General features: G+C 44.9%; 1 protein-coding gene across 1 annotated transcript in view; it reads left to right on the top strand.

The window, feature by feature from the left end:
* The window catches only part of DMGDH (dimethylglycine dehydrogenase), a 101085-nt gene extending 85292 nt beyond the window's left edge, over positions 1-15793 (top strand). Inside the window, exons 14-15 of the mRNA XM_019517737.1 lie at positions 1981-2115; positions 14252-15793. Coding sequence (XP_019373282.1) covers positions 1981-2115; positions 14252-14467 — 351 coding nt within the window. The 3' untranslated portion in view covers positions 14468-15793. The remainder of the gene's footprint in view (positions 1-1980; positions 2116-14251) is intronic.
* Positions 15794-16469: the final 676 nt, after the last annotated feature.

The following is a 16469-nucleotide window of genomic DNA, read 5'->3' as shown; positions in this document are numbered from 1 at the left end:
CAGTGTTTTACTACCCTTCTAGTGAGAAAATTCTTCCTAATATCTAACCTTAACATCCCTTGCTTCAACTTGAGACCATTGATCTTTGTTCTGTCATCTGCCACCACTAAGAACAGTCTAGCTCCATCCTCTCTGGAACCACGTATTATGTAGTTGAAGGATGCTATTAAATCCTGTCTCAGTCTTCTCTTCTTCAGACTAAGCGAGCCCTGAGGCTTAATCATTTGTAAAGCACTTTGAGATCCTCAGATGGAAAGTGAAATACAGAGACTAATTAGTTTCAAATTAAAAACTAAATATTAAGAAAAAGTTGTTTGCTTATCTGTCATATTCTGAGTCAAGGATACTGCTTTCCTGACAATGACATTGCAAACATATAAGAATGGATGAGAATGGAAATGAATTAAGCTAAATTCAGTCTAGGTAACTTATTTTGAATGTGTGTGTTCACATGGGTTTCATACATTTTAACTAACCAACTTTGAATGTTAACACTGATTATTTTTCTCATCTGCCCCCATGTAAACAAGTCCTTACACCACTCTGCTGTTCCTTATTTAAGTATACATCATAGGAGCAAATCCAATAGAAAGTCTGAGAGCCCCTTTCCCTTTTTGTGTTTCTTTTCTATGCCACCATTCATTAGATCTACCAGTTCACATCGTGCAGTCTTGGTTCCTTTTTTCACTATTTGCCACTTGTCAGAAGTATTCAGTAATTAGGTAGGAATCCATTTGTGCTTTAGATCTGTGACAGCTTCATCAGTTAAGGGTACGTCAAGGCCTGTGATTCTCTCAGTAAATTTCAAGTTGTCCCTTTTCTTTGCTGGAGAGCTACCACAGCATATAGTGGATATTATGGGTCTGAACCTCAAGGCAAGACAACTTGTGGGATGCAAGCCAATTGCTTATAAGTATTTTACTTCATATGAGCCATATCCTTAAGGTGAATTTTCACATATTGGATTTGCAGGCTGTAAAATACAGTGCTTCAAATTTATTATCTCATTTAACACGGGTAAATTTAAAATGCTGTACCCATTTTTAAAGTTTTATGAAGCCATGCACTTCTGCTAAGTCACAGTGATAACGCACTTTAAATGGTGAAAAAAGCAACTTGTTTACACACCTTTAGTGGTAGAATTACCCTGGTCTTGAGATCATAATTATGTACAGTTTGGGTACATAAAGAGGTGGAAAAATAGCAGCTGCCACTGCAGTCACATGATTGCACCACTGTCACAGTGAGAGCTGAAAGTCGCAGCTATCCCCATGCCTCCCTCTGCCCTGGTTTTTTAAGCTACTGTCTCTGACTGATGTGTGAGAATTCAAGGAACTGCCACTCTGCTTTTGGGAACATAATTGAATACAGAGAGCTCCAGCTGATGCTGCTATTCTGGTGTATGAATAGGATGTGACAGCCGGGGTGCCACACTATCCCATGAAGTAGTCAGTACAGAACATTTCTTTTGAGAGTAGGAAGGAAACTTCCATTTCCAGTTCCTGGACAGAAGGACCAAAGGAGAATGGTGCTGAGCTGCTTTTGTCCTTACACGTGGCTTTTAGATCCAAACAGGACATGGGGCTGCAGTAAGAGAACAGGGGCACAAGTATCTATGCTGTAGTGTGTCAGTTCCATTGTAAGAGAAGTACTGACATTCTGGCTCAGAATTCTAAAAGGGCCAGTTCAATCACCCACTATTATGGTATGCCATATTATATGACATATATAATTCTATCATTATTGAAATCGTGGGTCTTAGAGGACAGAGAACTAGACAAACAAGCATAGGAAAAATAGATGAACATGTCATTTTTGTGGACAAGATTTATATTTGCCCCAAAGTTTGATTTAATCTCTATTTTATATAAATATTTAACTGATGGGAAAACAAGTGAAGACACATTTAAATGCTTGCATCTATAACCTTGTTACAGATCCTGAATAATCATTTATCATCATTATCCTTTACTTTTTCAGCCAGCAGACTTCATAGGAAAGCAAGCACTGAAGCAGATTAAAGAAAAAGGGCTTAAACGGCGACTGGTGTATCTCACCTTGAAAACGGATAATGTTGATCCAGAGGGAAATGAAAGTGTGTGGTTTAATGGCAAGGTAAGTTATACAGCTTTAGGCAGGTTTGTTATGAAGCCCTCTTCCCTCACCAACCCCGAAATTTTATAGGTCTGCTTGTTTAGGTGGCCCATTGGGCTAGAAGGGTTAAGACATGCCAGTTTTTGTGACCAAAGGCACGTAAGTAGAGGCCTACTGAATTTGGGGTAGCTGTCCCCCAACTTCACAGTCCAGCGAGGTATCAGGGTATGTGTAACTTTCATGGTGGAGCACGATGCGGGCCCTGCCCTGTCTCTGATTGGCCAAGGGGCCCCGGAAATGCCACCCCTCCCCAGAGGTTGACAGATGGCCCCAAACTGGGGTTTGTTAACATGGTAATAAATGGCTTCCCTGGGCTTGATCAGGGGATTAAGCCTGCGGAAGCCATTAATTGCCACAGTATTAAGCAGTCTAGAACGTGGTTAATGGTGTCCACAGGCTTCATCAAGGCCGTAGAAACTATTAACAGCACCCTAGACTTCTTACTAACATGGCAATCCCCTGCTCAAGCCCCGGGAAGTCATTAATTGCCACGTTATTATTAAGCAGTTTAGGATACAGTTAATGGCTTCCATGAGCTTGATCAAACCCACAGACACCATTAGCCATGCCCTAGACTGCTTGCTAATGTGGCAACTAATGGCTTCCACAGGCTCAATCAGGGGATTGTTGCATTAGCAAGCAGTCTAGGACAAGGTTAATGGCTTTTGGGGGCTTGATCATACACCAGGGGAGGCAGCTCCTTGGCAGGCGGGCAAGCAGGCAGCACCAGGTTGGGCATTTGCAATGCAAGGCAATGCAAAAAAAAGGGGTGGGGGGGAGTCAGGCTTCTTTGCAGGCTCCTAGGCTGGCCCCTGGCTGGCACCTGGACTGAGCCTACATCAGGGGCTCAGCCTCTGATTTGTTCTCCCCCCTCATCCCTCCCCCTGTGCTTTAGGACACTAGGGCTTCCTGCCCTTTCTGTTTTGCAGCTCATTTTTTTTTCTTGTCCCTTGCTCCTTCTCCAGTTTTGCACCTTTTCACAGTCCCAGCACCTTTTCATGGGGATTGGGCTTTTTTGTGGAGAATGACAAAATTTGCGGTTTCCATGAAAATCACGAAATTGCTAATTTGGTAGGCCTCTACATGTAAGATAGTGGCATAGTTAGTGTTATGTCTGGCTGCTTTTGACTCCCTGATTTAAATAACCAGGTTCTGACTTATAGTTTAGTCAGCTGAAGGCATCCTTCAGTGCAGCTCTCAAACTCATGCCCTTGATCTATAGCAAGACACTACAAACTACCACTTCACCCAGCCCATCATATTACAAGAAACTAAAATTCATTCTTCAGGAGTATAATATTAACTTTGCATTTTGTGGAGATTTAAGAATTTTAAAAGCATCCATATTCTTCTTAATAGATGGCTTTTCTTATTAACTGTCATGAAATAATTGTTCAATACAGTCTCTCCATCTTTTCAATACTTGTTCTCATTCCATAATTATATCACCATTCTTGGCTTTTATACATCCCCTAGCAGTACATCCTCCTTAGCCTGTGATGTCTTTGATATTCCTAGGCACTGATGTAACATCCTTTTGTACATTTTTCATTAAGCCATTTTTCCTTTTCTTCATTGTACCTTGATCAAATTCTTTTATCCAGTTTCATCCTTCTTCTTTCTTCCATAAGTTCAAGGATGTCTTCAGTCATCCATTTCTGTTTCTTTTGCCTTACTTCTGCTGGAATAACCTCCTTGTCTGTTTCAGCCAGTGATTCTTTGAAAATTTCCTAGTTTGACATATTTCCTCCATTAGGGCTGTGCAAAATTTTGCCGGCCGTTTTGTTTTGACACTGTTTCAACTCATTTCGAGGTTGAAACAGCAAAACTGAAATGAAACAAAGGACATTGAAACAGCCTTGAAACAAAATGAGGCTGGTCAAAATGTTTCAAAAGTTGAAATATTTCAACCGTAGTGTTGGGGATGAGAAATCGGTCTGTCACGGGGGCGATCAGGTGAAAGAGCCCTGATCCACACACTGGGGGACCCTAGGGTGAAGACCAGGCACGAAAGGGAAAGAAATAATAAAAGAAAAACACTTACCTGCAGCAGGGCCCATGACGCAGCCGGAGCGAAGGAGGGAACCTGCGCGGGTTATAGGCTGCACCCTTATTCAGCTGAGGCCGGCTGGTGATATCATCGGCAATCACCAGCCAGTGGGAATAAAGAGGATCACCAGTGGAGAGCAGGGGGAAGAGTCGGTGGAGGCTCTCAGCACTGACAATGACAGATGTGCCAGGAACGAGAGAGAGCCTGCCGAAGCTCCCTGCACCAGTGGTGACCAGTGTGCTCGGGAGGAAGGAGAGCCAGCGGAGGCTCTCTGCACCAGCAGAGGCTGGTGTTCCTGGGAGGCAGAACAGTCAGAGGAGGCTTTCTGCACCAGCAGAGACTAGCGGGAGCCACAAGAGAGGGATCCCAGCAGGTCAGTAACAGACGTGGCAGTAGCCCACAGTGCAAGCAATGGCTGACCAGACCAGGAAGGGCCGCGAGGTGCAGGAAGGGGGACGCCTCAGACAACATCATGGGAGGACGACTCCACAAGCCGCATTCGGCGGCATGATGGGAGTAATGGCCCAGAAAGAGAAGCCTTAGCCACCCCGGCCAGATGACAGATCATTCCCCAGCGAGTGCCCAGGTACCAGGTGTGGGACACTGGCTGGGGGGGATGAAGACAAAGGGATCGTGGAGAGAGTGACGAGGAGGCTCCTCTGTATCCTAACTGAAGGGTCAGGAAGGTAGCCAGGCAAACTCTCCCCAATTCGTAATTTCTGTTTGGTCCCTTTTTTCCCCCCTTTTCCCCCTTTTGGAGGTGTTGTGTGGTAGGAGAGACAATGCCAGGGGACTAAGTCTCCTAATGAGGAAAGTTCTGGTAAAAGGGAAAAAAGCGCAGGATAGATGTGCCGGCAGGGCGGCTCCTTTCCGTCCTCCTTTTTTTCTTCCGCTTTTTTTTTTCTTGTGTTATTTGCTGTTTTGTCCCTCAGTTCCCAGCTTGAGGCAGGTTAGGGCAGGAGGAGGCCCAGCTGAGGCTAGATAGTGGTTTCGCTAGGCCATCGTAGGAGAAAGTGCTGGGGGACACAAGACTTAAGAGAACGTCAGGGTCAAGAGTACAGTGGCATTGGAGGAATGGCCGATAAGATCCAGTGACCTGCTGAGGTTGGCGTGAGGCTGGGGTGTAGGGGAGGTGGAGCCCCATGGACGGCCGTCTGGGGCTCCACCACTGAGGAGCCCCTAGTGAGTTACCCCCGCACTGAAGTTGCATTCAGAGTCGTGGCAGGTGAGTTTGGGGGTGGCCCCCTTGGTGATAAGCATCTACCTCAGGGTCTGCAAGAAACTTCAGGACAGCCATCACCGACCGTCCACGCCAAGGCAGCACGCGAATGACTGTTTGAGGCCAGGCGGTCGCACAGTCCAGCTGGGCTGACTCCCCATCCCCCGTGCTAAATCGCCACTGGCCCAATCTCACTTCCCACTTCCGGCCCAATCTAGCACAGGGGATGGGAACTCAGCCCAGCCGGGCTGACTCCCCGTGCCCAGCTGATTTAGCGAAACATCGAAACAGTCAAAACAGCCATACTGTTTCGACGAAGAAAAACAGAACAGCTGTTTTGAATCAAAATTAAATTCGATATGAAATGCTGTTCCGTCCAAACCTCGAAACTCAAGGTGAAACAGAACAATGCCATTTGGCACAGCCCTATCCTTCATCTTCAAGTTCTTGAAAATGATTTTTGACTGCAACTGTGTACCTTTCTTTAATCAAATATTTTTCCATTAGAATCAAATAATCAAGCTTCCTTGTTGCTTTTGGTTTCTTAAGTTTCCTCAACCTTATCTTGATGGTGCAAACTACAGGTACATGATCACTTCCACAGTCAGCCCCTGGATAAGTTTTTGATTGTTGAACAGCATTCCTGAATCTTCTGTTGACGATGATGTAATCAATTTGGTTTGTAATGTTATCTCCAGCACTTTTCCATGTATACCTTCTTCCTGGGTGATGTTCAAACCATGTATTCATAATGACTTGATCTTTTGCAACACATCAATCAAAATCCATCTCTCTCCTCTTTCATTTTTCTCTCCATGAGGTCCAACAATATTTCCCACTTGTTCACAACCAACTTTTGCATTTAGATCTCCCATCACTATGACCACTTCTTGAGGTTTGTCTTGCTTTTTTGCTTTATCAAGGTCTTCACAGAAATGATCAATGTCCTCTTCCCCACTTTCAGCTGTTGGTGCATAGATTTTTATTATTGCAATGTTGAAAAGTTTAGCCTTTATTTTCACAAGCATCACTCTATCCGATATTACCCAAAAACCATGCAAAGATTTTGAGGTTTCTTCATCCAAAAACAATCCAAATCCTGTTTTGTGTATCTGACCTCCTGAATAATGATCTTGACATCTTTTGAAACAATAATTCCAGCCTTTTTCCAATGTGTTTCACACATATCTAGAATGTTGATCTTTATTCTTTTCATTTCATGCTTGACATTATCCAATTTCCTCATTTGATATAGAGTTCCAACACTCTCCATTGCCACTTTGACTCCTCTCTCCTGAGTGTGGACAGTAGCGTGCTAATGGTCAGGAGTCACCTGTCACACGACTATCCTTACTGGGTGAAGTTTCCTCACCTTTTGTCAGGGACCCCCTTCATACTATTGTGTGGTTTTCTTAATTTTTGAAAGACCATGGATTATGCTTGGCAAAATACTGTAGCAGGTTGCCACTTCTTGCTGCAAGTTGCAGTGCTCAGCTAAGCTGAGCAAGTCTCCTGTATTGTTGTCCTAGTTGCACCAGGAATTCACCAGATTAAATGATCCACCATCCTGCACTTCCAACAGCTTCAACCATAACCCTGGTAAGGGAGGCTGATGGGTTCAACACCTTGTCTAAGGGTGACCCAGAGACTGCAGTAGCTAGAAGGTATTTGTTTCACTATTACTCTAAGAGTTAAAACTATCCTCCTGATGAATGCAGTTTAATGTCAAACCCAGGAAAACCAATTAAGCTACAGGACCAGATTGCAGTAGAACAAATAAAATGTTTGGAAGAGTTTGGTGTAGAAAAGTTAACAACTGTTATCAGTGAGATTTATGAAGGTGGAGAAATACCTGAGGACCTCAGTAAATTGATCTTTATTGCACTCCCCAAAAGACTTGGAGTCATTGAATGTGAACTGCATCGAACCATCAGTTTAATGAGCCATGTGACAAAGATCCTATTAAAGGTGTTGGTGTTGAGAGCTAGAAGTAGAATAAGACCGGAGATTGAAAACTTTCAATGTAGTTTTGTTGAAGATCGAGGTACAAGAAATGCTATCTTCATGGTATGAATGCTTTTGGAAAGGGCAATAGAAATGAGGAAAGATATTTTCTTGTGTTTTATTGATTATACCAGCTTTTGATAGAGTCAAGTATGAGGAGTTAATGAAAATGCTGGAAGAACTGGATATTGATGATAAAGACATGAGAATGTTAAGAAACCTCTATTGGAACAAAACTGCAGCAGCAAAGATAGAAAGTAAATTAAGTGATTTCATCCAAATTAAGAGTTTTTTTCACCTGATTTACTCAACTTGTACAGTGAGAAAAAACTGAGGGAAATTGAGGATTTACTAGGGCTGATCATTGGCGGACAGAATTTGAACAACTTGTGTTATGCTGATGATGCAGTCTTAATGGCTGAATCAGAAGAGAAGCTCCAAGGAATTCTAGATAAAATTGTTAGTGAAAGCGAGAAGAAAGGTTTAAGTAGAAAAACAGAATATATGGTAATTATGCAGAAGATGATGATTCCTGTATGCAACTTCAAAGTGGAAAAGGAACAAATAAGGCCAATCAATAAAGCTGAATAATATCTGATGGTAAATGTGATCATGAAATAAAATGGAGACTAGGGATGGCAAAAGATGCATTTCTGAAAATGAAAAAGATATTGACAAATAGTAACATTTCTATGGGGACAAAGTTAAGAGTTTTGTAGTGCTATGTTATACCAGTCGTCATGTATGCATCAGAATGCTGGACAGTATTGTCAAGTATGGAAAAGAGTATTGAAGCAAGCGAGATGTGGTTCTTAAGGTGCATCTTGAAGGTAGGTTGAACAAGTCACATTTCAAATGAAGATATTTTGTTAAGAACAGGCTGCAGGAGGAAGCTGCTGATCAACTTCAGAAAGAGACAGTTGGAGTTTCACAGACATGTTATGAGGAAGGAGGAAATTGAAAGTCTGGTTGTAACTGGAAAGACTGAAGGAAGAAAAGATCATGGAAGACAGAGGTTGATTTATGCCAAGAGTCTATCTAAATGGATGAATGTATTAGAGCTGTGCGAGGCTTCGGATTGCACTTCAGATCCAGGGCTGTTTCAGACACTTCGGCATCTGAAGCAGCATGCCCGAAGTGAAGCGCTGGCTCATTCAGGCTGTCCAAAGCGGTTCAGAGCTTCTGAAGTGCTTCGTAAAAGCTTTGGATGCTTTAGACAAGCATTAGAAGCTTAAAGTGAAAGTTAGAAGAGGGAGGGGAACGGGGGAGGGAGGGAGGGAGGGAGAGTGAGGGGGAACAGTGGGGGAAGACTGACATGTGTAGATGGCCAGTGAGAAGGATTTCTCTCTGGCTGCCTTTCCAATGACAGTGCCTGGCAGAGAGGGACCTAGAAACAGCATAAAAGCCTCTGTTTGGAGGTGTGCTGTGCCTTTTGCAAGCTTGTTCCCTCTCAGGAACTGCATGAGAAAGGTACCCTAGAAGACATCCTGGTTACTTTACTCAGCAGTTAAACTTGCCTACCCCTTTTTGTTGTTAGAAAGGATTGGGTAGGGCTTAGCTTAGCTTAGCATCTCTTAGTACTATTCAATTCATTTCTTTGAATTCATTTGCTCTTTTTTTTGTGCAAACGTGGAAAAAAGAAAGCTGTGTTTTCCCTGCCAGCGTGATCCATCACTGTGCAGGGAGGCATGTGCGCGCACATACACACACTATATATATATATATATATATAAAGAAGAAAAAACAGATATAGGAGAAGAAGACAGACAGCACACAATTTGTACATAGCTCTTAACACCTGAAACAAACAATCAAAGAAGAGTCTAGTGCATGCACGCAACAGAGGGAATAAAACACACAACAAAAAAGGAGTGACACACACACAGATCTTTTGCAGCACAGGAAAGATTAATATGAAGTGTGCTTGAAAGGCAGGTGCCAGGTCTTCTGGCAGGGCAGGGAGAGGGGGTAGGGAGACAGCTAGAGCTGCAAGCCCTTGCTCTCTCCCCCCAAACACAGACGCATTCTCTTCCCAAGCAGCCATGACATCAGTGCTGCCAGTGGAAGCCAGGAGGTGGGAGCAGTGTCTGCACCTGATGTCCCTGCACCTGCATCACCTCCTCTCAGTCCAGAAGTAGGCACCAGCAGTGGAATCACTGTCTCCTCCACCCCAATGTCATCTCTCAGCATGAGCCTCCCACTGCCAGAGGAGGAGCTGGAGCTGGAACCAGGGAAGCTAAGCACACTGGCTCAAGCAATTCTGGGGACTCAGGGGGAATCAGAGTTTGTGTTCCACACCCCTCAAATTTCCCCTAGACCCAGGTCTCCTCTGGAAAGCAGCACCTTGGAGGAGGCTGAGGTTGTGGAGGCAAGTGGCTCAGCTGGGGCAGCTCCTCCTGCTGTTGAGCCTGTTGAGTGGGATAAGGCAGGATCCTCACCCTCAACCCAGAAGCTGGGGAGTAGTGTAGTGTGGGAGCATTTTGAGATGGTAGATAATCCCAGGTTTACCATCTGCCAGCACTGCCGAAGGCACATGAGCTGTCGCAAGCATGTGAAACGCTTTTCCACCACGGCGATGCTGATGCATCCGAGGAAGCAGCAACTCCTTGCCCTTCTTCCTGCTCAGCCTGGCACCAGTGTGAGCGTGCCGAAAGGGAAGTCCCCCACTTGCTCCAAAGCCCCCTTCCCCACAAAGCACAGGCAGGCCAGCCTGGACTAGTGGAGGAAAGGTGGACAGAACGTGGGGTGCGTTCCCAAGGCAAGCAAGATCACCCAGAGCATTGGGGAGATGCTTGCTCTGGATAGCCAGTCCTTCTCCTTAATTGAGCAGCAGTGTTCAGGTGGTTTGTAGCACTTCTTGCCCCATCTTACAAAGTGCCTTCATGCACCACCTTTAGCAGGACAGTGGTGCCCTCCCTGCATGAGGCATGTAGGGAGTACTTGAGGGAGGAGCTGCGCAAGACAGGGTCACAGGTAGTCTTGCACTTCACCTCCGACATCTGGAGCAGCTGGGGTGGCGATCATGCCTACCTCTCCCTTACAGGGCACTGGTGCGATCAGTTAGGCTGTCGGTGGGGTCTACTGCAAGCCAAGGTGCTGGATGAGTGCCATATGGCAAGGGAGATCATGGGGACCATGAACTGTATGCTGCAGGGGTGGGTTGTTGAGCAGGCTGAGCTCACCCGTGGGTTCATGGTAACCGACAATGGAGCCAATATGGTGAAGGCTGTCCGTGATGCCAACTTTGTTGGTATCCGCTATGTGGCACACAGGCTGCATAGTGAGGGGTGCCTTGGAGGGGGACAGGGCTGCCAGTAATGGTGCCGCCACCACTACTGCTACAAGCCAACTGATTTTGAAATGCAGGAAGGTTGCAGGCTACTTCCACTGTAGCATCAAGGGGGGCAAGATGCTGTGGGAGAAACAGGCAGAGCTGAGCATCCCACAGCACAGAATCATGCAGGATGTGGAGACTCAGTGGAATTTCGCATACCTGATGCTTGAAAGGCTGGTGGAGCAACAGAAGGCCATCCATGAGATGGCTTTGCTTGGGGAGATTGGGATAAGCGGCCCCCTGAACAGAGCTGAGTGAGGTACCATCTCCCAGATCTTGGTGGTCCTCCCTATCAATCATTCGATCAAAGACGTGGCAGGAGAGAATCAAGGGTGCCCATTGGGCCAACTTGGCATGGCAATGGGGCCTTGGGGAGATCATGGCCATCCTGCAGGACCCCATCCCATGACAGATACCCAAACAGAGCCTTTCAGTCCACTTGGACATGGTCTTGACTGATTCTCTGGACCCCATGGGTTTCTAGACCCCTGGTGGGTCCCGCTCCAAGATAGATGTCACAATGGGTGTTTTGGGACACCCTAGCTCTGCGCCTCACTGGCACTTGGGCTCTCTGTGGCCCTGTCTCGCTTCGTGCCCTGCAAAGTGCTGTGCCCTCCCTGGAGCTGGGGTCTGTGCACCCCAAATGCTGCGCCCTCCTCTGGTGCTGGGGTCCCCACGCTGCCATGGGTCCCCTATGAGGCCTCCTCCATCCCCTAATAGCCTTACTCAAACCACTGGTCTTATACAACAATAAACAAAACACAAGCCCCTGGGCTGTAATATAAATTCAAGCCGCTCGGCTATAACCTCATTTAAACCCTACCCGGGGAATGCTCCATCCCTTAACAGTATTGGAAGCTGCTCTTGCAGACAGGCCTGTCCCCTTTGCTTGCTCTAGGAGAGCTCCTTCCCCCTAGGCACTGCCCTCCCTGGGCCCGGTTCTGGGGTTTATATGGGCCCAGAGCCTTGCCCCTTCTGGTCAGCTGACCATGTGCAGGTGCAGGCTGATTTACCCTCTGGCTTGTTGCCCTAGTAACCTGCACCTGGGGTTCTGTCTCTCTCTCTTTGGGCTTTTCCCCCAGGCAGTTTCTGCCCTTCTAGGAGCGGGGCACCTTTGTGCCCTGCGACAGTACCTTTGATGCTGCTGCTGCTGCTACTGGTGTTGAGCCAGCTAAGTTTCATTCGACACCACAGTCCCCCAGTTTTTTAATGAGAATGGGGTGAGAAACAGTGTCTAAGGCCTTCCTAAAGTCCAGAAAGACTATGTCCACTGCTACCCCTGTATCTAAGGATTTGGTGACCTGGTCATTGAAAGCCACCAGGTTGGTCTGACAGGACCTGCCTCTCATGAACCTGTGTTGATTGCACCTAAGCATAATCTCCCCTGCTGGCCCCTTGTGGACATGTGCTAGAATAATTCTCTCAAAAAGCTTACTCAGGATCGAGGTAAGACTAACTGGCCTATAGTTTCCCGGGTCCTCCTTCCTCCCTTTTTTGAAGATGGGAACCACATTGGCCCTCTTCCAGTCCTCTGGTACCACACCAGAGCACCACGAGTGCTCGTAAAGCCATGCCAGGGGTCCCGCAATGACCTCAGCTAATTCCCTCAGCACTCTGGGGTGGAGATTGTCTGGACCAGCTGATTTAAAAACATCTAGTCCCTCCAGAAGTTCCCTGATTAGATCCTCACTGACCCTTGGCCTAGGTGCACCTCCCCTGGGGCCTGAGGGGGGCCCAGTGGTGGGGGGCTGATCCAGTCCCTGCTCAGGAAAATGGAGGCAAAGAAGTCATTAAATAGGTTAGCTTTGTCATCTGGTGTGACGACCAAATTTCCCAGAGCGTCTTGCAGGGGCCCCACGCTACCCGGTACCTTCTTTTTGCCCCCTATGTATTTAAAAAAGGACTTCTTGTTGTCCTTGTTGTCCTTACCAACGGGTAAAAGTTGGCTGTCATGTAAAGTGGTGGACAAGGAGTGCGGCTGTAGGGGAGGAGAAGACTTCACTGGGGCACACTGCTGTGTTGTGCAGAGGCCCCAGCGCCAGGAAGGGCGCACCTTAACACACACACAGTGTCACCCACCCACATCACGAGCTTTCCCTGTTAGTAGCCAGAGGTGCGGGGCCCCAGAAGCCAGACTCCCCCAGCGAGACACACACACAGCTGGCAGGCTTCATGACCTGGCAGGGCCCAGCACCCAGGCTTGCAGTAGATTTCACCCCCCTGTGTCCCAAGACAGACGCAGTTGCCCAAGCACCCACCCACATCATGAGTTTTACCTGTTAGGAGTCAGAGGTGCAGGGCCCTAAAAGCCAGACTCCCCCTTCACCTATCTCCTTGACAGCTGGCAGGCTTTGGGGCCTCAACAGGGGCCACTACCCCTGCAATTTTCAGCCTGCTGCGCCTTAACACACACACAGTCATCTATGTCACCAGTTTTGCCTGTCAGCAGCTTGAAGTGCAGTTCCCCCCAAACCCCTGCACCTATCTTCTTGACACTTGGCAGGCGTCATGCTCTCAGCAAGTTTCACTCAAATCAGACAGTAAACAACAAAGTTATAGGTATTTCATTGATCCTCCATTATACCCTATAGCTGGATCTCTGAGGCGGCTCCGAAGCTTCGGAGCTGCTTCGGTCAGATCAAAGCGGGTACCCAGTCTGGAGGTCCGGATTGGATCACTGGCATCTGAAGCAGCCGGATCTGAAGCCGGATCAAATACCTGCCTACTTGCACAGGCCTAGAATGTATCAACACTAGAAATTCTGTATGCCTCAAAGAGAAGAGATCTGTGGAAGACCATGATTACCAATGTCCTGTTTGAATATGGCACTTAGAGAGACAGAGAGATTTTGGGGAGGAAGAGGACAGTTTGTTTTTTCTTGGAACAGGACTGTTTGAAGCTATGATGTAATTTATTAATTTCCAGGTAGCATGGCAGATTAATTTTACATAAGAATTAGAAATACTATATAATAACATAAATTAGACATGGAAAAGATCTACAGTATTATAGTCCCTTTTTATAACCATTACATTAACCTGCAAATGTTCTGTTCTCCTCTCAGTATATTTGAAGATTACTGCTTAGAAAAAAAGCAAGAACAAAATGAAAATCAAAGTTTAGGCTGTCAGGCCTCTTAAATATGTACATCATCCCTTAACAGCTAATGAAAATATCTAGCATGAATTTGACATGTGAACAGTGTTTATTCAGGTGAAAAAAATAAAAGTATCAGGAATTTAAGAAACCTTCTTATGATTTTCCTTTGGCTTTGTTGGAGTAAGAAATTCAGCTGAAGAAAATCTGCTGATGGCCCAAAATAGTATGAACGGTGACATACATAAGACAAGGTATATTTAACTATATATAAAAACTCTATTTACAGTAAATTGTTAAAAAGGGGGCATGTTTGTAAAGGTAGAATCTAGTATGTAACCTGTGTAGACTTTTTTAAAACCCCATTAAGGATAAATATTTGTGTGTTTTTCAGGTTGTTGGTAATACCACATCTGGCAGTTACAGCTATAGCACCCAGCAGAGCTTGGCTTTTGCATATATTCCCACAGAACTAAGCAAAGCTGGACAGAAACTGGAAGTCGAACTACTCGGAAAAAAGTATTTGGCAGCTGTTATCCAGGAACCACTGGTGCTGACTGAACCAACAAGAGAGCGCCTGCAGAGAAAGGGTGGGAGTGCCAAGGTGTAAATGCAGAGGGCATTTATAGTAAATTATCCAGTACTGAATGGTTTGATTTGCAACTGTGATTCATTAATCACCACAGGCAAGATTCTCATTTGCCCTGTACATCTATGCAGCAGATTAAAGTTTCAGGCACCTCACTGCCTCTTTGAATAGACTATTCACATCACTGTTCAGAGCATAGGAGGAGGACAGCAGGATCCTCTGCGCTGCCATCCCTTTTTTCTCTGAGCCCTAGTGGGCAGGAAATGATTGAAGAATTAGCAAGCCCATTATTCAGTTTCTCCATGCACTGGGCAGCAGAGCTGAACTAGTATGGAGATGGAAGTAGTTTGCTATTGGTATTAGATGATAGCTACTTTGCCTCTTTCAGAATCATATTTTTCTCTGGTCTGCACCTGGGGCAGTACAGCTACATGTTGCTCTGTATATCTAGCCCTGACAAAAGTCATAGTCTAATCCCTGGAGGAGGAGCTAGTTAGGTCCACATAAAAATGTCCTGGAAAAAAATTGAAGTCTGCTCCAGAACAATATTTTTTTAAAATGTTTTAAAAGACAGACTGAGTTGATAATACTTCTTCAGCTGTGTTACTCTGGCATGGATTTTGATGGAGGATAGCAATTTAATCCACCCTAATGAAGTAACTCTAGAACGGTCACTATACTATGGAGGATTTTGTTGTAGATTATCTGGTAGACTATATGCGGTGTTATTCAACATGAACAGTATTGCTACCCAGTTTTTACAATCTGCTAAAATGTACTAAATCAAGCAGCCTTTTCCCCAAGGTTTTTCCTTTCTCTATTACTCAACAAATAACCAGTAATAACAACAATGTGATGTTATACAAGTAAGTATTATGGTTGAAAATATATATAGAAAACTATAGCATTTATTCCAGTGTTAGTCTTTTGATCATCCAAATAAGCAAGATTTTTGATATTATAAAACAGAAACAAGGGAAACATTGAATTATTATAACAAAATTGTCAATTCCACAGTATACTCAGCACTTCTCTTTGGATCACAATATTGTCATAATTCCCAAAATTGTCATAACCTAAAAATGACTTAAAAAATTCTGGAATACTTGTTTAGATAGCATGCAACATTATGTTGTTGATAGCCCTTTTCAAAGGTCATGTAAAAAAAATTGCCCCAAGTGTACTGTGTTACAAAGGAACTGGTACTTCGAAATCCTCAGTAAAGAAGTGGAGGTATAAATAGAACATGCCAGTAGAAACACAGTTTGAATAATGAGCACTTATCATTGCCACCAACCTAATGCAAGTTGACATTACATTGTGCAGTTCTGCATATCCTTTTACAAAGCAGGTCAAAATAAAGTATAGGAGCTGACAGGATTGCACATAGTGCTATCTTGAGTGAAAAATCCATTTGAAATTATTCGCTGTTATGCTTTCATAAGTGATTTAGCTGTACTTTGCAGAACCAATCAAGGGTGTTATTTTTCCTAAAGGTGACATTATTTGTAATCGAGCGCTTGGTGTATGTTAGTTTGCCACTACTTTTCTCTTATAATTAAAGAAAACTAAAATACAAAACAATGCACTCTGATTTTATTTAGAATAAGAAAGAAAAAAAGCCCTTAGGAACAGTTTCTAATCCCAGTATTTCTCAAGAACATGAACACTCACTAGTCATTGACATTCCAGAATGCAGAGTATAGTAATTACATTGAGAGTCATACGTACATTTCCTAGTAGGCAGTGGTACACAACATTTGTCAAGTAATTGTAGAAGTCACCTCAGCTTCTGCAGTGACTTCCACATTTATATATTGGAGCTAGAAGCAGGACAGCAACTATGACAGCTTGGAAGGAAGAGCTGTATACCTTGTGTGTGGGCCAGTTGGGGGCATGCTGGAGGGGAAGGTCGTAGCTAGCTTCCTCTACTACTTCATGATGCCTGTTTAAGAGTGAGCCACAACCGCAATCCTTTTGTTCAACAGAGCTTAGAAAGTGTTGCCTCTAAGCATGTTTGAAA

Source organism: Gavialis gangeticus, unplaced genomic scaffold (assembly GCF_001723915.1).
Source record: "Gavialis gangeticus isolate Ggan-Ray unplaced genomic scaffold, GavGan_comp1, whole genome shotgun sequence".
Classification (NCBI taxonomy): Eukaryota; Metazoa; Chordata; order Crocodylia; family Gavialidae; genus Gavialis; species Gavialis gangeticus.
Note: the sequence above shows the minus strand (reverse complement) of the source record. Positions and strands in the feature narration are given on the sequence as shown.